At 35.3% G+C, this 25,182-nt stretch overlaps 3 protein-coding genes across 6 annotated transcripts in view; 2 read left to right on the top strand and 1 right to left on the bottom strand.

Moving 5' to 3' along the window:
- The window catches only part of LOC111046568 (mitogen-activated protein kinase kinase kinase 15), a 37,455-nt gene extending 29,760 nt beyond the window's left edge, over positions 1 to 7,695 (top strand). For all 4 annotated transcript variants that reach the window (XR_005570549.1, XM_039421705.1, XM_039421706.1 and 1 more), the window contains 4 exons: positions 1,531 to 1,683; positions 2,573 to 2,720; positions 4,808 to 4,884; positions 6,325 to 7,695. Coding sequence is in view for 3 of the 4 variants with exons in the window: in XM_039421705.1 (XP_039277639.1) it covers positions 1,531 to 1,683; positions 2,573 to 2,720; positions 4,808 to 4,884; positions 6,325 to 6,481 (535 nt within the window). In the remaining variant the exon portion in view is untranslated. The remainder of the gene's footprint in view (positions 1 to 1,530; positions 1,684 to 2,572; positions 2,721 to 4,807; positions 4,885 to 6,324) is intronic.
- Positions 7,696 to 11,699: 4,004 nt separating this feature from the next.
- LOC111046570 lies at positions 11,700 to 20,497 on the top strand. The gene is made up of 4 exons (XM_022332150.2): positions 11,700 to 12,023; positions 16,794 to 16,932; positions 18,330 to 18,467; positions 19,420 to 20,497. The coding sequence occupies exons 1-4, from the start codon at positions 11,914 to 11,916 to the stop codon at positions 19,969 to 19,971; spliced, it is 939 nt and encodes a 312-aa protein (XP_022187842.2). The 5' UTR covers positions 11,700 to 11,913; the 3' UTR covers positions 19,972 to 20,497.
- LOC111046569 (protein anon-37Cs) lies at positions 20,440 to 25,170 on the bottom strand. The gene is made up of 3 exons (XM_022332149.2): positions 24,760 to 25,170; positions 22,970 to 23,332; positions 20,440 to 21,877 (listed from the first exon to the last, which is right to left on the bottom strand). The coding sequence occupies exons 1-3, from the start codon at positions 24,813 to 24,815 to the stop codon at positions 20,584 to 20,586; spliced, it is 1,713 nt and encodes a 570-aa protein (XP_022187841.2). The 5' UTR covers positions 24,816 to 25,170; the 3' UTR covers positions 20,440 to 20,583.
- Positions 25,171 to 25,182: the final 12 nt, after the last annotated feature.

Raw genomic sequence — 25,182 nt, 5'->3', positions numbered from 1 at the left:
TGATTCTCAAAATGGAGTACTTACTTGAAACCAATTCAATATAACTATGTACTTCTATGAAAGAAGGGTTTTGAACAAAAAAAAAATATAAATCAAAAATATGTGTATGTTCGACATTGAAAAGTATATTCAGATGCAATCAGCGTATCAGCCTATCCAAAAAAATACAGCCCTGAGTTAAAGTTGAATGATGGAAACTATTCATGATTGGAATATGCACTCTTCAACAGAATATTATTAAAACTTGAATTGACATTGTGTACGTTCTGTGTACAGTAAATTGTTCCAGTTCCAATCGTAAATTAATTGTTCCATCACGTGACTAGTGCAAAATGTTCCCATGGAACCCCATTTCAAAATCGTTGGTTCAAGCTTTTGGCGCGCACTTATAAAGTTTATTTACACCAAAATGTTCGTTTACCAGCTGCGTGAATGAAGAAAGGCTGTTTTACAAACTTACCGTCTAGAAAAGTGTGCATTTCTTTCATTCCATTACTTTCAAATTTTCTATAGAGAAAAATTCATTTAACAAATGGTTATCAAACATAATTTTGTTGGTTATGTATTCTATGTCTATGCTATGGTAAACAAGCTATCAGCGTACATGTGCAGAGAAGCAAGCAAACTACAAAATTCAATCGACCAATGAGAGCTCGGATAGTTGGAACTGTAACAATTTACCAAGCTTCGACTGTGGGGCAGGAGTTTGGAATTGGAACTGGTTTCTGGTACAGAATGGGACGCGGAACTTTTTACCTGGTAAATTTTGAATCGGACAAATTTCAATTCACAATTTCCGTTGATTCAAAAATATGATTTGAGTTTTTTCAATTTATTTCAATTTATTATTTCAATTGTGTTAATGAACAGATAATCAAAGTAGTATTGCATCATTTATATCACCCTTTTCTTCGCTCATGACCAGGATCCAGGAATGATAGTGTTACGTCTGGGTGCTTTTACAAATCCTCAAATGAGCTTCCCAGAAACTAATCCAGGGAAAAAAGGGTTTGTCCATCAACTATGATTCTATGATCCTGGCAAATGTGCCTAGGTCCTACACATTCCTGACTCTCTGCGGCAACCTATTGATTAGATTAGAGTTCATGTATTGTACAATGTATACTGGCTTATGCACTAATTTACATTAAATGACAGTATTGCCGATTAACGAATTTTACAAAGTATGAGAAATTAGTAATTATAGAAAGTATGAGAATGAAGTTGAATTCAATTTGAACTAACGATAATATACTATTGTGATGTAACCACATAAATCGGCGGTGTTTCAACAAATAATTGATGGAGAGGTGTGGATGTCTCTCCATAGTCTTGGTTAGTTGCAATCTCGGCAGCTCAATCATATTTCCTCTTCTCAATTTCCGGCCATGAATAGATATCCCAAAAGATATTGCTTCAAGGAATACTTGAAAATCATTTAACATTCGTTTTTTCATTCATTACTTTCAATTTTATGGTGACAAAATAGTTTCCCAAGTTCGACTTTACCCAGAAACTTCCCTTTTTCAGGCTACTCCAGGAGCTAGTTGATGGGCATACCATGTATCAGACCTTATTGAAGCATGCTGTTGAGGATAACAAATCGCAGCTAACTCTTCTAAAGCAGCTAGTGGAACAGATGAGTTTCATAGCCAGTCTAGTTCAAAATGAACGTGGAAACAGGTATTTTAGAAAAATACTTTCAAATAATCCATACTTCAGATTTTTACACTAGTATTTTCATGCATAATAATTTACACAACTTGTTAATTTCAATTTTCCTTTGTAAGGTATTGTAATATTCAAGGATTGTCATTTCCTCATGTCCCCAAATTAATAGATTTATTTCATGTTCCCAGACATTGTATGTCACAGCTAAATTTATAGTGTAGTATTATTTATAATATACATTTACATGGAATCTGACTCAGATGTTTGAATCTGATTCACCTACGCCACTGCTTCAAGTTATAAATATACTAAACCATTGGACAAGAATAAAGAAGCTCTTTGACCAAAGTTGAAAACAGTTCATTTTTTTCTCTAATCTCGCCACTCATTCCTTCAATCATCCATCTAGATGTAGCCTACTGTATTTTATCTACAAAAACATTTCATTCAAGTGTTAAATTAAACATTTCAAAAAGTTTTCTAATAGTGATTTTGTATTAAATAGGTTTGTTTTTATTGGTTCTTAGTAATTTTATTTCTCCTATTATCGATAATTTCTGCTGTGAAAATTATAAATCAGTTTTATTAATTCTGTCGCAGTACATTACATTGAGTATACTTTGGTTTAAAATATCACACTTACAGATTTTACCATCAATTTATATGTGTTTCTATACAAACACAGCCCGTTATGGAAAACGCTTTTCATTCTGTAGCATAAAATCACCAAAGCTGTATAATATTCACATTTGTATAAGTTTAAATCTCTTTTTCACCCTCTCTAATCGAATATCATTTTTTTCAAGTGACACTTGTACTCTATTTCATCGTTTTGCTTAGAATATCTCCTTTATAATATTCTCCACTTCTAAAATATGATTCTAACATATTTTTACTGCAGTGTTTCAGTGGAATCTGACTGTTCTCGAAATTCTCCGGAATCAACCAATCAAATACCTCCTCAAATCAATGTAACTGACAGCTCTTCAGATAACAAATTGGTAGAGTGGTTACAGAATATTGGTCTGGATCAACGATCTATTGATAAGGTAAATTATTATCATCCCTCTTAACCTCATACATCTTGAATTAATATTTGAAATTTCTAATCAAATTATTAAATTTGAAAATTATTATTCCTATACTCTGTCCAAACAGGCATGAGCTCTGAAGGATTAGGCCTACCCCCTACTTCTCACATACACAAGCGTAGTCTCCTTTTGTGTGTGTGAGTAAAGGGACGGTCTGCCTACCTGTATACTAAGTAGTATACATAGTATATCAATGGCGCAGGTAGGCCGGGCGTGTGTGCCTGCGCATGGTGAAGCGAGGGTCGGGTTAATCTTTCAGGGCTCATGGCAGTTTGGACAGACTATAGTATCGTTCTCAACAGTCATTTCTCAGTTTGGAAAATTACTAAAGTTTCTAGTCAGTATTCAAAGTAAAAATTGTTAGTGTTGTAATGTATACTCTCCATATGAATTTAACGCCACTTATCTCCATGGCAAGTCGCCTTAAAGCCGAGCACACATTTATCATGCAGCGTTCCGATCCGACACATGTCGTCCGCCTGTATGATCGGAGTAGGATCGGAAGGATGCTTGACTGGTGTGTCCCCGGCTTAATTTTGTTATTTCTTCGCTTCTGTTATGAGTTCGATTCTCATTCCTCATTATACTCACTGTCCCTTCCTTCATGTTTGATGTGTCGAATTCGTTTTTTGAATAATAATTATACTTACATTTGAAATAATTGACCGAGCTAAGTGAGGTCTAAGATCCAAGTCGACGGTTTGGCATTTCTCTTAATGTTTATATGTTTTTATGTTGCGCATTTACGGCGAAACGCGGTAATAGATTTTCATGAAATTTGACAGGTATGTTCTTTTTAAATTGCGCGTCGACGTATATACAAGGTTTTTGGAAATTTTGCATTTCAAGGAAAGGAAAAAGGAGCCTCCTTCATACGCCATTATTACTGTAAAAATCAGACTATAGAATTATTCATCATAAATCAGCTGTCTAGTGGACTATTAATAATACTACCCGTTCAAAAACATCGAACATCTTAAAAATGTATCTTTCCATTAACGTTAGTAGACAGTTGACTATAATACTACCCGTTCAAAAACATCGAACATCTTGAAAATTGTATCTTTTCATCAACGTTGTAGACAGTTGCAGCCAGACCTGATAACAGCGCTCACACTCACATTCCGGGACGACACGTTACGGTACGATATAGGACAGAAAGCTCTATGTTTTTTTAGGATTTTTTCTAGACATTTTTAACTGATAAATTATTTATTAATTTTTGAGAAAACAACAACAGGTCAATGTAACTCACTGAGCGCGAGGTCTACTGTTCACATAACTACTAGTAATAATTATTATTCCCTTAACTTCATTCACTCACAGTACAACTTGATTGCAGGCTGCCAACCTGGCAATACTGAATACATCACAATGCATAAGGCATGGTCCTACTTTGATATCATCTGCAAAAGAAGAATAAGCATAGTGCAATAGGACTTGTTTTTTCCATAGAAACATTTATAGAAGTTGGTTGTATGATATGAATTGTATTACAAAGAGTAAAACTTACATTATGATTTATGATGCATGCCGATCAACTGTATTGAACTGTATAGTAAAATTTTGTTCATAGTACATGTCACTCAGTGCACTAATTAATCAAATTCCTATCCAAATTAAAATGAGTTTCTTGAAGAGTACTTTTACCTAGTGAGGTTAAAGCTCTCGTGTGACGTGAATGTATATACAGTACTATATTGCATATAGCCCTAAAATCGAGTTACGGAGCACAACAAAATTTTAGTTGGTAAAAAAAATAGTAAAAAATAATAATTTCTCTGATTGCCAATGAATTGCAATCAGAGGAGTTTATTGACAAAACATATACATAGTTGTTATATTATACATACCAAATTGCTAATACCAAACTTAGTTCTAATTATGATACCCCACTATAATAATATGTGTCGAGGTGATCATAATATTCTTTTCTAAAACATGTATAAAAAATGTTCTTTTTCAAATAACAAATGGAAAATAATTGCCATTTAAACATTACTATTGATTACTGACATAAAATCATCTTTCCTTTTTTCCAACAGTTCCTGTTAGAAGAATACTGCCTTGAAGATATTTTGTACTACGTAAACCGTGAAGACATACGAAGACTCAGATTAAGGTAAATATCCTCATCATCATTGCTCATTAACCAAGGCTTATGTGGGAATCACCCTCAGAACAAATCTGGTGTGGCGCACTCACACAACTTTCCTTGCCGTTATGAAAATTGATCATCTGACGCTAGTGTTCTCGCGCATCTCAAGTCTACTATTCAAAAATCTGACCCAGCTGCTGACAGGACAATAACGCTGGAGACACACGATGTCTGCTATCTCTTCATAGTGAATGATTTAATAGAATCAACAGTTGCCAACAGTTTGCAATTGAAATAATCACATTTTCTCGAATTTCGAGTTTATTTTCAATTTTAGGTGAAAATGTTACTGAACATTAATTGGAGAGATTTTCATGCTCAATCTTTTCCTCTTGAATTTTTTGTTTAAATTGTATCTGAAGCCTGATAATTGGGAATCTAAAATCAAACTTTGCATAGATGAGGCGGAGCTCCTGGAATTTTTACAGATATAAGACTTGTGACAGTTGATAGAACTTATCAATGACTATTTTAGGTATAAAATTGATCAAAATCGTTGGAGCCGTTTTCGAGAAAATCGCGAAAACCCCTGTTTTTCACAACATTTTCGCCATTTTAGCCGCCATCTTGAATTGCATTTGATCGAAATTGTTCGTGTCGGATCCTTATATTGTAAGGACCTTAAGTTCCAAATTTCAAGTCATTCCGTTGATTGGGGGATGAGATATCGTGTACACAGACGCACTCACACACACACACACACACACACACACACACACACACACACACACACACACATACACATACAGACCAATACCCAAAAACCACTTTTTTGGACTCAGGGGACCCTGAAACGTATAGAATAATCTAGAAATTGGGGTACCTTAATTTTTTTCGGAAATCAATACTCTCCTTACCTATGGTAATAGGGCAAGGAAAGTAAAAATCATCATTGGGGCATAAATTTCTCTCTTTATTCAATTGGTGATGAATAAAGACCTATTCTATTTTGTGATCTATACTATAATAAAGGAAAGAACTGGCTTATTCATGTACGGTACGGTATAATGTACGGAAAATTATGTTTGATGCATCATCACGTATCATCTACTGAACTGATTAACTTGAAATTTTGCCTATAGATTCTTAATTAACAGGATGGTTATAGACCTATTTTCTATTCTTCAAGATTTCATTGTGTCAAGTTTTAAAATAGACCCTTGCGGAGCACGGGTTTCCTGTTAGTTGTGGAATGAAGATGATTCGATTTGGTGAGTGATAAGAGCACGATTATCAAGAGTTCTCTCAACTTGTAATTTATAACTAATCTACTATCAATCTATTTTCAATTATATAATTTATAATATTGAAGATAATGTTTGCTTGCGTTAATACAAAACTTTTATGAAATACTATATGTTAAGTTGCTTTTAATATTAATTTTCTTTGCTTGTTTTTTCATAGAGGTGGAGTTGAGCTACGAGTTTGGAAAGCAATAACAAAGTGGAGAAAGGAGCATAGACCGCCGTGTGACATTGCCAGGCGAAAATCCCTATCAATCTTAGATCCATCTTCCAACTGCCTTGCAAACAGAAAGACTGAGTCTGTTGATCAATCATGAAAATCGTCCATTCATGGAACAAACAGAAAGCTCTCTCTATGGTTTACTAAATAATTGTAAGTTATTCGCCAATCAGTGTCTTATTCAATAAGCTTTAATTTGTATAGTGCCATATTCGATCATTTCAGTTTATTTAACAAGTTAAGAATAGATAATCCATTATCACTGTATTATATAATATTCTACTGTATATATACAATAAGGCATTTCAGTCAGAAAACGTCACTGTACTTCTATTCATTTAGATACGTACTAAAATTGTTTGATATAGATTTTTTAGTTTACATGATGTTGTCTAAATTTGTATTGTTTTTCATTAATTTTGCATCAAATTATTTTTCTATTCATCTTGTATATTTTATATACAGCACTTGAGCTATAATCTATAGCTTTATTATAAATTAATTTCATATTAATCTAAAATTCCAACTGGAATACATGAGTTGGGTCTTGTCTTCCACTTTCTTTTAAAGTATTGACTTGAATAATCCACCTGTGTTTTCAAAATATTATCATATTTTTCCAATGTGCCAAATTTATTTTCATCTTTCCCTTGAAAATATGTGGATCTTCATCTGCATGTGGTATATGAGTTTCCCATTATTCAATTTAATCCATTAACATCATCATTTGTTATTTTGCAAAAATCGTCTACTTTTCATCAATTCCGGTTATTGTGATTGAACGTTATTAGCCTGGATAAGCTAAAGGCTATTTATTAAAAATCTTCATACATAGTTTGCTTATCCTTTTAAACTGTAGAGCATTTATTGTTCCACTTTTTAATCTCGTTATTTCGGGGAATTTTATTGATATTGATAGAAGCGGTTGTAATAATGTATAATTTGAGTATCTCTTGTATTACAGATATTTTACAGTAAGTAGCTACTGTTATAGACTACAGGGAATGTAGTTCGGTTTCCCTTCTCGTTTTTTTTGTTAATTTTACTGTATTTTTGCAATTCACTGTATTGAATTTTTTGTTGTAATTTTCAAGTTATAAATTTGAAACTAGGACTTTTAACATTTAATGTTGTATTTCAAAAAGTGTATATTAATCAAGTTTATTAATGTTATTTGTTTCCTAGATGAATTCTATTTATACCAAAATGGAGTATTAGATGATTCGTTTGTTCATGTAATATTATTGATACTGAGACGTTTGTGAAAGTAAAATTGTTTATGGAGTAATAAAATTAAATACGAATAATGAATTTTTGTAGTTTGTAATTTTTTCTTGATCATGGGTAATAGTCATTCTTTTTTATTGCAACTATGCAATTCTCTCTGCCTTTATAATATAGATTGTTCAACCACAATCTCGTCCTCACGCTTGCGAAACACAATACAGAGGTGTTTATCACAAATGATTGACAATAAGGCACATGATAGATTGATACTCTTGATTTACTGCAATAGGTATTGCATCCGAACAAGAAAACAATCTAGGGTCCAGCTGCATCATGAGCTACGAGTAAATCATCAAAACCTATTCTCAGTACAAAATTACTTTTGACTTGGATGAATATGCGGCGCAGAGAAATGGAGGGGGATCAGCCAATTACAGTGATGGAATCCAACGCATTCTTGGTCTTCCCCTCAATCTTCTTCCTCCAGGATTCATTCTGTGGACTTTCTTTGCGCTCCTTGAGTCATCCATGCGCTCCACATGTCCTAACCAACCTAGACGTCTCATTTTTATTTCAACTACAATGTCTGGGTTGTTGTAGAGCTCTCGCAACTCTTGGTTAGTGCGGATCCTCCACTCTCCATCACTATATGTGGGTCCGTAGATTTTTCGGAGGATCTTTCTTTCCCAGACATTGAGTATGGTCTCGTCCCTCTGAGTAAGTACCCAGGTTTCTGCACCATATAGTACGGCTGGTCTTATGACAGTGTTGTAAACTTGCACTTTTAGCCTTCTTGAGATAAGTCGGGAATTGATAAAAGTTTTTAAAGCATAATAACATCTATTCCCAGCCTGATACTTTAGCTTTGATATCTATTGGGACTTCGTTTTTTTTTTGTGTTATTACAGCTCCCAGATATTTGAATTCATCAACCTTCTCAAAACTACTGTCTCCAAACACAAAACGTCTTTCATTCCCTTGGGTATTTTTGCTACCATTGTGCATATATTTTGTCTTATTTTTATTAATTTTGAGACCTGTTTGCTCAGATCCAGTCTTAAGTTGGTCAAATCCTTCCAGTAGGGCTCTTTTATCTCTTGCTAGTAGGACCACATCATCTGCGTATGCCATGTATTGTAGAGTCCTATCCATGGGTTCCATTTGGGTTAACTGTCAAACTCCGTATAACCTTTTCCAAACTAATATTGAATAGCATGGCCGATAATACATCTCCTTGTCTAAGTCCATTACTTGCCAAGAAACTGTTGGACAGGCTTCCCTGGATCTTCACTCTGTACTTTGTACCTTTCAAAGTCATTCTCACTAATCTTGTAAGTTTGCCAGGTATACCGAATTCAATCATACTTGCTAACAGACTATTCCTTTTCACACTATCAAATGCTTGCTTATAATCTACGTATAATTGGTGCAAATCAATATTATACTCATAGCATTTTTTCAAAATTGTACGGATAGTATATGGTATATATGGTCTGTGCATGATCGGTTTGGTCTAAATCCAGCTTGGTAGTCCCCTAAAATTTCTTCCACATAAGGCATCAACCTTCTACCTATTATCTTGGTTAGGACTTTATAAGCAATATTCAGTCGACTGAATGCTGTCAGAATAAACTAACTCCATTAGTTTAACATGAGCGCTTGAATAGGTACTAACTAGGAATTAAAGAATGCTGGCGGCAACTTCGCCGTCGTTGTAACATATCTCTGTATGCCTTCTCTTCTGGGCATGTCCCTCCCAAGTCAAAAGTAATTTTGTACGGAGTATAACAGGATACAGAGTACCGACCTGTTAACGGCAACGGTCAGCTGGTTGCGACCGAGTATAAAATGCATGCATTCTCTTGAACCATAATAATGAGTTAGGCTAGGGCCACACGAGCGCTCAAAGTGCGTCCGTTGCAACTTACTTTTTGACGTCCGTTGTAGAAATACATAGAAGTGAATTGGTGACAACACACGAGGTACGTGCGTACCAAGTAACGGAAGTCGTAACGGACGGTGATTTTTGAACTGCGCAGAAATGCTACAACTTACGTCGAGACATGCAAACGTTATTGCTTCGTCTGGTTCAATTTCGTAAAGCTAACTAACGTTGACGCACCACACTCAACGCTCGTATGGTGTCATTGGCGACGGCCGCAAAAAGTAAGTTGCAACGGACGCACTATGTGCGCTCGTGTGGCCCTAGCCTTATTCAGTTATTTCCTTTGTACCCGGGTTTCAGAACACTTTTAAATCTGATGAAGAATTCTAGAAACTGGGCCTCAGAATAGTAAATATTATTTTAAAGTTCAACATATAAAATCAACATGTGTGAAGGATAGTCACTTTTGCTTTGAAGAAAAGCATCAGTGTATTCTCTAAGGAGCATTTAAGATTAAATTAATTTACTTTTTAAACAGTCAATATATTAGAAAGAAACGGCCAAGTCTTATTCGGTCAAAAATGAATACAGTATTATTTTGTATAATACAAAATAATAATTATTTATTTTGTATTATACAGTATTATTTTAAGTTGACTTGAAGTCATTAGTTTCTCCCAGATAATTACTCTATATGGCTGTCGTACTGAGCAGAAGTAAAAAATTATTATAAAACTTACTCGAGTATGATATGATAATTCTGGAGACTAAAAAATAAATCTAATTCAAAAGATCTATGTTTTAACTTGAACAGATTTCCTTTTGTCTGTGTGTATGTCCCGCCGTATTTATGTATACGATGATCTCTTTATATTCATTTATGTCATAAATAGATTTTTATGAGATTTGGCAAGAATGTTCCTTTTTGAATTGCATGGCGTCGACGTGTGTAGAAAAATATTGTATTTTAAGGATAGTATAAAGTAGGAGGAATTTCTTCTATATTCTAATATTCATTATTTACATTAACCACTAGGTACTGAGCGTAGGAAAATTCATACTATAGAATTAATGAAATTAATCAAATGTTAAGTGTATTGCTAATATAGTTAGTAATTACTTACATAATTTTCTACAATATTTAACTGACGACAACTTTTCTATATCTTCTATAGTTCTGAGATATCCGCTCTTGAAGGTGTGACATTAAAAAAATACACGTTTGCCTTCATTTTTCGCTCTTATTACTTTTAAACATCGATGGGGAAAATCCATGCTGATAATGAACTTATAGAGTATTGAATTCTCTTCAATTTGATGTATAATTTCGCACTTATACACATTTTCCTACGACTGTTGCAGCAGCTTTAGTGTGTTCCAGACACCCCCTTCAAATTTCATTGTCAAATAATCAATTTCTGCAACATTGAAAATTCCACCCACTTCATTGAATCTGCTATAATAATGAGAAGAAAACTTGAAATAATAATCCAAGTTTCTTTGCCAATTGGTCTATTAATGCAAAACTAGAGATTTTACACTCAACACTGAAGCTGCTGCAACAGTCGTAGGAAAATGCGTAAAATATGAAGTTATACATCAAATTGAAGAGAATTTAATGCTCTATATGCTCCATCAATCCATCGATTTTTAAAAAATCAGCAAAAAATGAAGGCATACATGTTTTTTAATGTCTCACCTTCAAGAGCGGATGTATTGAAAACTATAGAAGGTATAGAAAAAGTTTAAAATTGAATATTGTAAGCTTCAATTCTGTATAGAAACGTAAAATACATAGTTTTTTAGTTACCGTATATGCGAGAAACCAAAAGATGGTACCTTTGAACCACCAACCCCTTTAGTACAGGGGGTAGGGGTGTGGACTTTTGAAATGTTAACCTCCTTACTACCCTAAACAGAATTGTGGGAACAAACATTGTTTTCCAAACTTGAGAATTCATTGCTTAATGCAATAGACTAATAACTTCCAGTGAATACATGCCGCATGGAATGTACAAGCTCTACACAGATCGGTCAATAAGCCGATTATTGATTATTTATTATTGATTTTTGAATGCCAAGGCATGTGTTGAACGCGTACTGACGGACGCACATTGCCTCGCCGAGGCATGTGCGTGAGGCTCAGTACTGGGCATGCGCACTACGATTGATTTTCTTCAATGAGATTGCGACAACTAGATGCTGTAAATTAAAGTATATCCTACTTTGAGGTTATATTTCCTTTGATTTTGGCACAAACAATCCTTTTATGCAGTATTATAAATATTGTGTTTAAAACTATTTGTAATAGTTTATTATAAGATTTATATTTCTATTGCAATTTTTTTTCGAGTTACAATTTATTTTTATTTCTCTTCATGTGTTTGTAACTTGCATTTTTTTCTGGTGTAGTGTAAATGGAAGAAATTGATTTTTTGAAACCTTACGTTATTACTCAACAAACATGGAAAATAGACTCTGGCTGTCCAGAACTGAAAAATTCATTAAAATTCTCGTTGTCCAAAAGGTAGGGCCTACTAGCTATTATAAAATAATTACTTTCCATGACATTCTTTGTCTTTTTATTGAAATTGAGAATTATTGTTATTGATTAATTCATAAGTCTCTTTCATTAGTGAATATTGAATTATTAATGGCAAAATTTATTATTTATAACAGTGATTTACTTATTACTTCACAGTAAAAAAACATTTTCAAGCGGAAATTTAAACCACAGTACCGTCTGTCTATAAAATTGCTTAAAAAATCTCTGATGCTTATAGGCCTATTAATAATAAAAATTTGTTTCTGTTCAAGGCGTGGTCATACTACATAAGTATGCCCACAAGTGAACAATTCAAGAGCAATAAAAAACTGTCATAAGACAGGTCAAGATCAAAAGGTCCAAGTCAAAAAACACAGCATGCAACAAAACATACCAAGCAGCAAGACTTAGGCTTCTTTCACACCAGTGCGGTGCGGGCCCGTACCGCATCGGATGAAAATGTTTTGGCTAATGAATCTCTTGAGACTATTCACACCATAGCGGGAGCGCCCGCACAAACCAAAACTTCTGTGCGGGCGCAAAAATCACCCGCATGTGCCAAAACTTTCAATGCAGGCCCGTATTGGATGGCTATTGTTTATACATTGGCTCTTATGTACGTGTTTAGACCTATGCGATACGGACTGGTTCTGCCCGGATGTGAATCACATATTTTGATGTTTTGCCAAATACACTTCTTCAGTTTGTACTTGTCAGCTCGTCAATCCGTGTGAATCAGAGCTTGAGTGTATTTGTTTCTCTGTTTATCGTTATTGATTATTTCTGTTGTAGTTGCTATTGATTCTTCCTGTTGTAGTTGTTATTAATAATAACAGGAAATTGATATAGATCACCTTATAAGTTTAGTTAGCCAGAGGCCTCAGATATGGAACAAATCAACTAAAGAATCTCACAAGTGTGACTTCTGAACACAGACTGAAACATTTGTAAATTGAATTTTAATAGTGTGAAAGGGTCTTTCGGGTCCGTCCGGGCCCGCACCGCACTGGTGTGAAAGAAGCCTAATGCATGAAGTATCTACTCACGGTCTGAGGATCACAATCATAGAACTCCCTCAGAATAAAAAGGGTTCTCCTAAAGGAAAGCCCTCAGTCTCCTCTTGAAAACCGTCTCAGGCAGACTTCTGGCTGAAACTGGCAGCTTGTCCAAAATTCTGGCTGGCTGGTAGATGAGGCTTCTCTGGGTCCTCCCCAATCTACAATAGACAGGTTCAGCCTCAGACTGCTTCTGGTGCCATGGTCATGCACATCACCCCTGGTAGGCTGAGTATGGACTCTGTGAAAGGCCTTTATACTTACTTACTCAATCCTGTTCGTTCCTAGTGGAACATAGGACATCAACAGCAAGCCTCCATCTCACACGGTTCTGAGCTAGAACCTTCATCTCTCGCCATTCCTTTCCCGCATCCTTCAGTTCCTTGTGCACACCTCTTCTCCATGTTCACGGGGTCGTCCCCTTCTCCTTCTCCCAGCAGGGTTCCATTCCAAAGCCTGTCTTTGAATGTCAGCCGGTGGTCTGCGTCTGCACAGTGTGTGTCCGATCCATCCCCACTTCCTTCTCTGGATGGTTATGTGTAGGGGCTCTTGGTTGGTCTTCTCCCACAGTTTTACATTGGAGATTCTATTGGGCAACCATATCTGGAGTATCCTTCGAATACATTTATTGACTTGAATGTTCCTGGTAGCGCTCTTTGAAATTTTCCAAGTTTCACTACCATACAGCAAAACGTTCTTTACGTTTGAGTTGTATATTCTTATTTTATTTCTCTGACTAATCTGGTTTGACTGCCACAATTTGTTCAGACTACTGAAAACTTGCTGTGCCTTGCCTACTCTGCCCCTCCAGTTTCAGTTACCACACTACCTAAATAGCAGAATTTATCTACTTTCTCTAGCACTGCCTGTCCAATGATGATGTCTCCTTTATTTGCACCATTCACAAACATCACCTTGGTATTTTTCTTATTTATTTTCAGTCCAATGCTATCTGCCACTTCTTCAGTTGTGAGGTCTTCTCTTGTAAGTGTTGGTGACTTTCGGAAATCAGGCACACATCATCTGCAAACTCCAGGTCCTCAAGATGTGTGAATGGGATCCAATGCAATCCTCTCCTGCCAGTTGAGATTTTTCTCATTACCCAATCCATGAGAATCAAGAAAAGCGTCTGTGACAGAATACATCCTTGCCGTACACCACTTTTAATTTCAAAGGGATTAAAGAGTCTTCCCTCATGTATAATTCGGGCACTGTAGTTTTCATACAACCCTCTGATCATTTTAATCAACTTTTCGGGAATGCCATAGGCTTGAAGTATTCTCCACATTTTTTCTCTACAAGCACTATCAAAAGCCTTCTCAAAATCCACAAAGCTCAGATACAGCTTATTGTGCCACTCAAGCTCGATTATAATTCTCAGGGTGCTAATTTGGTCTGTGCATGATCTATTAGCTCTAAAACCTGCTTGATTCTATCGGAGTTTCCTCTCAATTCCAGTCTTTAATCTCTCGACCATTATTCTAGTGAAGATTTTGCTAGCCACACTTAACAGAGTTATACCTCGCCAGTTTTCACACCTTGTTCTAACCCCTTTCTTCGGGATTTTCACTATGAGACCCTGATTCCATTCAGCTGGTACTTTCTCCTCACTCCAGACTTTATTTAAGAGTTCCCATAATATTTCTGTTGATGTTGACAAACTACACTTTAAAAAATCCCCAGGTATATTATCCACACTAGCAGATTTTCCATTCTTCAACAACTTGATTTCTGCTCGCACCTCACTCTTCTCTATCTGACAGGCCCACATTAGCCTGTATCTCAACTTGCATTTCATCATCTGTGGCCTCATCTTGCAAATCTCTAGACTCAGAGTTCAGGATATCTTTGGAATATTCAATCCATCTATTCATAATACTGGCTTCTTTCCTTATCATTACCCCATCAGAGCTTCTCACTTGACCACCAATCTGTCTCGTCTTTCCAGTAAGATTCCTCAGAACATTGTAGAGTCCCTTCATATCATTCGCCTGTGCACTAGCTTCACCTTTACTTATGAGATTCTCGAGATATTCTCTCTTGTCCCTTCTTGCACTGCGCTTTACTTCCTTGTATTTCTCTTTATACCTTGCTTTCATTTCATCAATCAGCTCATCTGAGTGGACTTCCAGTAATCTCTTTTTTATCTCCTTCCTTTCATTAACTTTTTTCCATGTATCTTTAGAGAGCCATGGCTTATCTGACGTCTTCCTTCTCCCCAGTACCTCTCTTGCTGTGTTCAAATAAGCATCTTTACACTTTCCCCACAGCGCCTCAATATCTCCACTATCTCCATCATTCCTGTTTCTGGCAAACTTTGCTCTCAACTCTGCTTTAAACCTCTTCTTAGTAGATTGCTGCTGCAGTGCATTTAGGTTAAAATACTCTCTCCCTGCATCACCTGTTTTTCTTCTTGCAGCCAACTTTACTTTCAATACTGCTCTCAAAAGGTGGTCTGTTGATGCATCAGCCTGCCGTAATACCCTGACATCTTGTAGAGATCTTCTCCACTTCCTTGCGATGGTGAAGTGATCGATTTGGTTTTCTGTCCTTCCATCTGGGGAGATCCAAGTGGCCTTGTGGATCGATCCTTTTATGTTTAAAAAAGCTCCCCCCTATAACCAGGTCATTGAAAGCACAAAAGTCTGTGAACAGCTCTCCATTCGCATTCATAACAACCAAGCCTTCCCTTCCCATCACTGCCTCTTTACCATCATCGATTGAGAAAATTTTTGCATTTAAGTCTCCCATTAGAACGACAATAACTCTCTTTGCTTCCCTGCTCACTCTGTCTACCACTGTTTGCAACATGTCATAGAAGTCATTTTTTTCCTCAAGATCACAGTCATTAGTTGGAGCATAAGCCGTTATAACAGTCAGATCTGATATCCCCTCCCACTCCATTAGGGCGTTTTCCGCTTTTTTACTCAGCATTAATCCAACTCCATGTGTATGTGGCGCATTTTCTCCTTCCTTTCCACTATATAGAAGAGGCCTTTATAGCAAGCCTGTAAATAAATTGATTGAAAACAGTGAGAATCGTCACTCACACAGAGGCCTTCAATGTGCTAAAAATTCTGCTCCACAAAGAATCCGGATGGCCTTTTTCAGCACCAGCAGTATATTTTTCATCTCAGGAGCACCGCTCCACAAGGCGATACCATATCCCATCACATTTTGAAAGAAAGCAAAATAACATATGCGGAGATGGGTCTCCGGTATACATCGTCTCAGGCTCCTGAGCAAGAAGAGCACCCTGTTCAACCTACCGCAGACTACCTGTCTATTATATTCTATTCTCTATATTCTATTGTTTATTGTCTAGCCCCCAGTCCCTCCGAAATTCTCTCAGAATCATAAATTTAATCTACCAATCAACAACAAAACAAAAACCAAGAGTTAAAAAATATCAAGTTTATCTTTGTTTTTAAAATTTCTTTTTTAAAACTTTGATGATAGGCTAGTTTCAAAAATACCTTAAGAGAATCAACTTTTGTCCAATAACAATACAGGTGTGGTCTGTTGCAGCGATACTGTTCCTTTAGACAAATAATTACTTGCTTGATCCAATGCAAAAAGGAAATGAATTGTAATCGCGTAGGCTGGTTTTAATAGTCTCATGAGCTAATTTTTGTACACCATTTGATAATTCTATAAAATTATCTACCTGAGACTAATTTTGTTTTTATTTTTACAGTTGCAGTCTAGAAGAACTCGTTCAAATTGAATCATGTGTTCATTTATCAACTAATGAAACTGATGAACCATTCTCTATCAAGGTGAAGTTAGAAGCATCATCTAGTCATCTCATCAAAGGATTCAGTGTTGTTTCTGAGGTTAGTAAGGTCTCCAATCAACAAAATCTCATGTTTTTTTCAACTCAGCGTAGGGCCAGACGGGCCTTTTTAGCAGCAAATTGCTACGAAAGTCGCGCATATGCCACACATGCAGTGGCAGTCAAATATCACTAATGCGGACTTACGCTGAACTATGCAGCTTGTGTGGTCACGTATTTCAAGTAAAAATTAGCAGCAGTCAAATAATGCCAGAAATTGCGTCTATTTACAGTGTATCTGGCTACCTTCCAGTATTTAACTAAGCCCATTTTGGCGCATCAATCTACCGGAAGCATCTGCAACAGTTTACTGTACGTCTGGCCCTTCATCCAATGGTGTACATTATTATGATTCAAGATAGCTGAAAGAATTCCTTCAATTATTGAAATAACTTAGTTTTTTTCAATTTTCTCCCTGCGTGTCTCTAAAAATTAGAAGAGTTTCTCTCACAAAAATTACAAGATGGCTAAACTAAAAAAAAAAAATGGAAAAATCTGAAAAAGTTACCCCTGGGTCCAACTTTCGCAAAACAAGAAAAAACTACTATAAGGTTATTTTTTGTGCAGCTTGTCTGAATTGAATTAATATAACAATGAGGAAAGTGGTGTAGGTTTTTCACGCCAGATTTTAAAGATTGCTCTTTCAACTCGGACTATCTTGCGATCACAATTTATTTTTGCAATCAGATAGGAAAGAGCTTACATAAGCAACAAAGGCCTGTGCGTAAGCTCGAGTTATCATAACAAAATGCGTTATATCTATACAATTATAAAGAGAGATCTTAATTTTTATTAGAGATCTAAAGTACATTTAAATAATTTTTAGGAATGAATCTATAATTCTTATGATTGTATTAAAAATGATTAAAAAAAGTGGAAACACAAATTATAAATCATTTTAATTCATAAATAATTAATTATGAAACATATATTTTCATTCTTCAGGTAGGCTACTAATTCTATAGATACAGGTACTTCAATCTTATTCAAGTATTTGAATAAAATACTTTATTCTATATGTACTGTACTTGATATTGATATTGTTTTTCGTTTATTTATAACTTGAATATGTTTTGAACTTTTTTCTATAGGCCTATTTACTGTACTTGATATTGGTTAATGTATTTCGTTTATTTATAACTTATAATATGTTTTGGAGAAAAAAGGATAATTTGAAAGTAGATTTTTCTCAACTCACAGAGTGCCACAAACTGGACACATTAATAGATATAAATTACACAATATATAGGAATTAATCACTTGCCAAACTAAATAGAAGTACATATTGGACAGAAACATTTGTTGATGTGCTGAAATCTGTATCTGTTCTTGTATTATAGTTATATATCCTCTGACTTGAAGGTCATTTTGAAATTTAAATGCATTGTATTTCAACAGGCCAGAATAATAGAATGCTTTGGTGAACTTGGAGAATATTGCTGTACAGTCCATGCAGAGTATATGGATGATTTTGAGGGCTGTGCTGTTTATTCAGCCAGTTCTGAACTTCCTCTCTCCAGTGAAGTTACACTCAAGGTAAAACATCGTACTATATATTTTCTGTTTCATTTTTATTCTGATGGTTTTTTACTGGTCATATTCAAAATCAAGTCACATAATGCTAATAGCAGATTTTAATAATATTGTATATCCATGCTATCAAGTAAGTTACTTTTTCTACAACTGCGCGTAAAAAAAGAATTTACATACTCAATTCTCCTCGTAAAACAGCTTATTTCTGAGGAGAATCTACTTTTTCGCTCGCTAACCATCCGCGCATGCGCAGTAAATTTTATTTACGCTCGCAAATCATTCGCGCATGCGCAGAAGAGTTTCTTTACGCTTGCCAATCAGCTGATGGTAAGCAGCTCGCCAAAAGACAAACCACTCTCGGTCAGATCTTAACCTAAAAAGTCGGTAATTGTACCGATTATACAGCCATTATGGATATCAGTGTAGACGAATTATTATAAACTCCCGCTTTGCGTCGCGTGATAACTGTTTTGCGCGAGCGATAAAGTCGCGCATTACGCTCTTAATACATAAATAGCTATTTTGTAGTAAACATGTTGTAAAGATGCATCTGTGGCCTATCCTAAATTTATCCAAAGAATAATTATTTGGCCCGGTTGCACAAAAGCCAATTAAATTTCAATCATTATCAAAAGTCATGGGAACCAATCAGAGAAGCCTTCTTTTCAAAAATGTATTTTTATTGGTTCTCGTGGCACTTGATCTTGATTAAAATTGAACAGGCTTATGTGCAACCGGGCAACTATATCCTGAAATCGAATATCATGCAAATGTAGTATACAATGTAGTATGCATGTATTTTTTCCTTTCTTTTTTCTAAATTATTGCAAATAATTTTTTACTTTGAATATTAAAATTTGAAAAAACTTGACTTCTCATTAGTCTTTTGAATGTACTATGATGCAAGCTACAATATTACATCAAATATCTTAATACGAATTCTATTATTTTTCAGTTTGCCAAGATGAAGCATGAGAATGAAATGTGGCTTTACGGTCTAATGTTTAGTGTTGAGCAGATCACAGCTCCGCCAATGAGTGTGGCTGGAATCAATTTACTCAACGTCAACCAAATTCTCAAAGATTCGAGCAGACCGTTATCGGAAAAAGCTGAAAGTTGTAAAAGGTTCCTACAACAGTGCAGCAGTACTTCAAGTAATGTCAAAGTTCCTGATCCTCAAATTCTCATGAAGATGATGGAAGGCGAATATCGGAAATCGTTTGGTGAGACGAGTAGGAATCTATCAAAATGCATTAGCAACATTCTCCCCTTTCTCGCAAATAAACCTAATGAAAAGGTTAATGACTCTTGTGTTAGTGAGACCACGGAAGTGTCTAAAGTGTGTGAAACAAATGAAAAACAAACAAACTCTAGACAATACATTGATCAACGCTTCGAAGAACTTGAGCAAAGATTGAATGAAAAAATCGATGAGAAATTCAAGGAATTAGAAATAAACCAAAACCAAAAACTAGATACGATTATAAAACTTCTAGAAAAAAGATAAAGCTGTATCTATAAAGTGCAAATTCAATCTATAATATTAAGTTAGCTAATATAAGTAATATTGTTGATGAAATTAAACTGTGTTAACATATTAATTTTCATGATGGTTAAAGACGCGTTCCCTCATAATAGCAGTATCTGATATTGCTATCAGTTTCCGGTACTGTGAGAATATGATTTTCATGTGTTCCAATGGGACTATTCATACTCGCTCGGCCGGGCTGAGTAAGAATAGAGCTCATTATATATTATACAGATTGATCAGAAAGTCTCTCCGCAGTGAAATATAATATGCAAAACAAAAACACTCAAAAACTTATCAAACTGGTTTATAAACAGAACACAATATGTCACCACGAAGCTACTGCGGAGATACTTTTGATCATATTTGATGAAATAGTTACATTACAATATACTAAATTCGTCATGAAATACGTTAACTTGATGTTGAAAAATAAAGACATTTGGGTTTGAACATTTTTGAACTAATCTATTGAGGAGAAGCAGTAAAAGTGATAAAAAAATTACTTATTAACTTTTGAGTTTATTTATCCAATATTGAAGTTGAAAAGTCACTGACTGTCATGACCTGAAAAGTCACTTCAGTAAAAAATTAGTTACAAATACCGGCCTTTCTAATTTGACTAGTTAGACTGGTTTTAATGAGCTCATGTATTTGGACAGCCTCTCGCAATCCACTAATCTTGGCACCTTGCACCAAGTTGAGAGGCTTGGGAGTGGTGGCATCTCCTGCGAAGAATATCATGGGTGAGACAGGAGCGTTGTTGCCGGGCAAGGAGCTGGCCAGCTGGGCGTGCAGCTCTGCCGTGGCGCCTGTCGGGTAAGCGCCGTTGAAGTAGATGTTGCTCGACCACTCTGACCGACGCACGTCTGTGATGGGCGGCAAGTTCCTCATTCCAAGAGCGATTGACAAATATTTTTTCAAATCGCTCGCTAAGTCTAACGGATCATGTTTCTCTGAGTGCTGTGCGAATGGCCCATCAACAACTACTTGCAGTAATGTTTCACTGCCGAAAACAGGTTTGATCTTCGTAACAGATCGCAACCAACTGCTTTCCCCAAAGTTCTTTTCCAGCTCTCCGTTCCTCTCTGGAATTGTGTCTATGTGCTGGTACCACATCCAATGAGGATTTTTGAACTTGACAAATATGTGATCCTTATGTTGATAACCGATTTTATTGATTGCATCCATGGTGCTTGAAGGGAGAGCGGGGCAGAACAATGTCGATGCCATGTGCTTGAGAACTCCCAATGAAACCGTCACCAGAACGTAATCCGCTGGGAACATTGTTCCATCGCAACACTTTATCTGTACCCTGGGCGTGTTTTCGCATTCAACTGCACCCCATCGAATATTTTGCACCGGCTTATTGTAGACAATCTTCCCTTTAGGAATAGCTCTCAATATAGGACTGAGAATACCATTCATACCTAAACTCAAGCGTATGCGACCGTTAGGTATTTGCAAATGAGTTCCATCTTTACTCCTGTGGATCAGCGGCAAATTGTCGCCATGTCGCCTATACATCACTGCCAACAATCCAATCATTATTCTAGCAACGTCATCTTTCAAGTGGTCCGGAAACAACTCAAGTTCTTGGTCAACTCTAAAGCTGAAATGCTGCAGAATATCACCACCTGTGTGATAGACTTCACAGTAAATTTTCTTGAATAATTCGTATGCTGCTAAACTGATAGGACTACTAATATGGCGGCAATCTTCACCTCTAAAAAGGCTGCTATAAGTGATAGGTGACTCTATTAAGCCATCTTGTATTGCTGCTTGCAAAAACAGATTGATGTCTTCGCTGGCAGGCTTCAGGCAATCTGTTCCATACTCAATCACTGCATCTCCAAACCAGTCTGAATGAATCCTTCCTCCAGGTCTGAAAAAGAAAACCAACACTTCAGTTTCAAATTGAAAATTTGTATATAAAATGTAATCGTCATAATGCTTCATCCGGCTGAAATTCACTTGATAATTATAAAATTATCAGAATAGAAATATCATAAAACAACAGAATGTAGCTAATTTTACTTTCTTTTCACAACAAAGCTGAATTCATACAAATTTCCTTAACTCAAAATTATATGACTGGATGTAGTAGAAGTACGATACATTCTATTAAGAATATTCTTATTAAGTTGAATACCGCAGATGTATGAATTATTATGTAGTATTTCCTTAAAATAGCTTCCCATGGAATAAAACACGTTAAAAAATGAAAATACTCTTGAAAACAAGAGGTGAACGCTGCGATCACAGTCGACTAACGACGCGACTTTATTTCATTTCGACTAATGCAGGGCTACTCTTGATTTTAAATTGAACCTACTGTATTTTTAAGGGTTTTAGCATATTTCTGTGTAGGTAACTTATTAATGTTTTTCTTTTTTCCATAAAATTATTTATTCGACATCAACAACCATTGAAGATGCAAATGAAATTTAGACAAAGCTGTTGTATTGATCCTATTTGGGGAGCAATCGGCTAAATGGTCGCGCAGATGAGCTACCGATAGTTCAAGATTCATGCGCGCTGGCATTTCGGTTTTCTACTTCAGTTGTAAGGGTGACCACTTCATGAGCCGACTTCTATAAATAGGCTATATAATTAAGTTATCTATGAATTCTTTTTTACATAGAAATAATGTCTATAGGTTTATTTTTTTGTTTTGAATCAATATTAATAATTAAAACGATGACGAATTTAGTATCGTTCCATTAAAATTAAAGTATTTTGTCAAATCTATAATCTTTCTTGTTTTTTTAGGGTAACTCGTGAATATATTATTCCCTATATATTAGGTAATTATAATATGAAATTAAAGCTTAATATACCTACATTACCGTGAACTTCTAGTATTTTTCTAGGTCAACTATGGGTTCTTAATAATACATCTTTCACTTTAATGAACCAGTATGGTCAAATACTATCCTTTTTACAGATCGACGATGACAAAAAATAATACACCTACCTTCCAAGAGCCTCAAGTACAGTGTAATTCTTGATTCCATTCTCTTCGAAGTACCTGGCAGCAGAAATGCCAGCTATACCAGCTCCAACAATAACAACCTTCACATTGCTAAAATCACTTTCTGAGTCTGTTTTCACTCTGATTGCATCCAATTGTTGTTCAATACTCAACGAACTCTCGAGTTCTGTTTTATCTTCGGTTTTTATAGTCTCTTGTTTTTCTTTGATGCTGGGTTGATTCATTGAGATCTTACATTCTTTTGCATTAGGATTGCAATCATCTGATTTCTGTTGAATTTGGTCTTGATCTGTTACGCATTTGGTCGCCGATTTCACCCATAAAAAGGATGGAGTATGGATTTGTCTAGGAGAAAGTGAGACAATATTAATAGAAAATTGACATTTTTATCATGATGTATTGCAATTACAATAAAAATCAGGGACCATCAAAATAAAAATATCACTCATTTCAATTTTTTCGCAGTTAAAATGTGTTGATGACTCAAGACCAATAACCATTATAGGCCATAGCGTAGCCAGGATTTTGAAATGAGGGAGGTTGGTCTCAAAAATGTTGGGCCACCTATAGACTTCACCTAGTAGAATTTGATGAGAGGGAGTGGATTTTTGGGCTTGTGGGGAGCCCCTTTGCTACGCCACAGATTATAATGAAGTTACTAACGATTTTCGCTACGCCACAGATTATAATATAGTTACTAAAGATTTTCAGTTATTCTTAACTACTCAAAAGTCTAGAGAATATTATATAGAGTATTACTATACATAAATTTCTATGTATCTATACACATATAGTATGATTTTCTCTTACTCTTATTTATTCATTGAATACATTGCATTGTCCAGCTTGGGAGCTGGTATGCTAATTATATGATTGTTTCATAAATGTTAGATTAGCTATGATGCTCCCTACTGTTCATAAATTATAGGTACCTAATAATGTTACCCTTAAATATCGTTTGTGATTAAAATTAATCACCCTATAATTCTCATTGCAAATTTTAATGTTGAAGAAATTGATTCATGAAGTATTTTTTCGTAGGAATACGGTTTATTCTAGGAAATTCTACTTCCAATATTTTTAAGTATTTATTGGAGGTACGAACTAAACTAAATTTCTCTGCAACACACATGGTTAGTATGAGCAGCCTATAAGTGACTTGAATTGGTGGAAACCACTTCATATTTCAAAATATTATTTTTGTTTTTATTTGATCATCAGCATAGAAACATATTTCTTAGTAAATGCATAGTACATTAAGGAGGTAGAGATGGAGCTAGAGGTCGATATAGAGGTACCTAAATGTAACACAAATACCCTACATGTTTGTGTTATGAGGCACCCGCATGGTAAGGAGTTCGACATAGATATGTTTACCGAGTGGCTCACCTTGACTCCCTTACCATTGAGGTACCTTATCTCAACCACGACCACTCACCTACCTCCTCACTGCATTTGTCTTAGTTCTCTCAACAACTCTATCTGAAAACTAGTTGTATGAACTAGCTTATTGAGAAAAAATGTTGTAGAAGTTTTTTACATCTGTTTTTTGTAAATTTATTGCCAAGAAAATCCTTATTCAATCAGAACTGTTAAATAATATTCTGACTGCGGCTGCAGCTTAATACCGTATTCAGTATAAAAATGAATAACCTGTATAGATTAAGCCATATTGATATACGGTACTTGAACATTTTTAAAAATATCTTACTGATAACGAGATGATTTTACTTTTCAACCAATAATAATATCCAAATATTTCATTTACTCACCGAAATCTGATGAATTTTTCTATAAGAAATAAATTTGAATTTCGAAGCAATGACATTTTTTGTGTAAATTTTGATTATTTAATGTAAACAAACTATTGAGAAAATTACATATGGATAGTAACTTTTTTCAAAAAACATTTATAACGGTACATGAAAAATTTAAAATTTTGATGGAACTATCACTCTAAAACTATTCAATAGACAGCGATAATGAAAATTCTATCAGACCATACAGTTTTCATAATCTCTCACGATAATTCATATTTCTTATAGTACGGTATAATCAAAATCAGAAGTTATAAATAGACTTTCAAATTATTCTATAGAATCAACCGATAAACTTTTGAAAAAACAGAAGTAAAAAATAAAAGTGCAGTGGTAATTTTTGTATTTCCGCGCCGCCTCTTATCGATCGTTTGGCTG

The sequence above is a fragment of the Nilaparvata lugens genome, chromosome 2 (assembly GCF_014356525.2).
Source record: "Nilaparvata lugens isolate BPH chromosome 2, ASM1435652v1, whole genome shotgun sequence".
Lineage (NCBI taxonomy): Eukaryota > Metazoa > Arthropoda > Insecta > Hemiptera > Delphacidae > Nilaparvata > Nilaparvata lugens.
The sequence above is the reverse complement of the archived record's forward strand: the minus strand, read 5'-3'. Positions and strand labels throughout refer to the sequence as shown.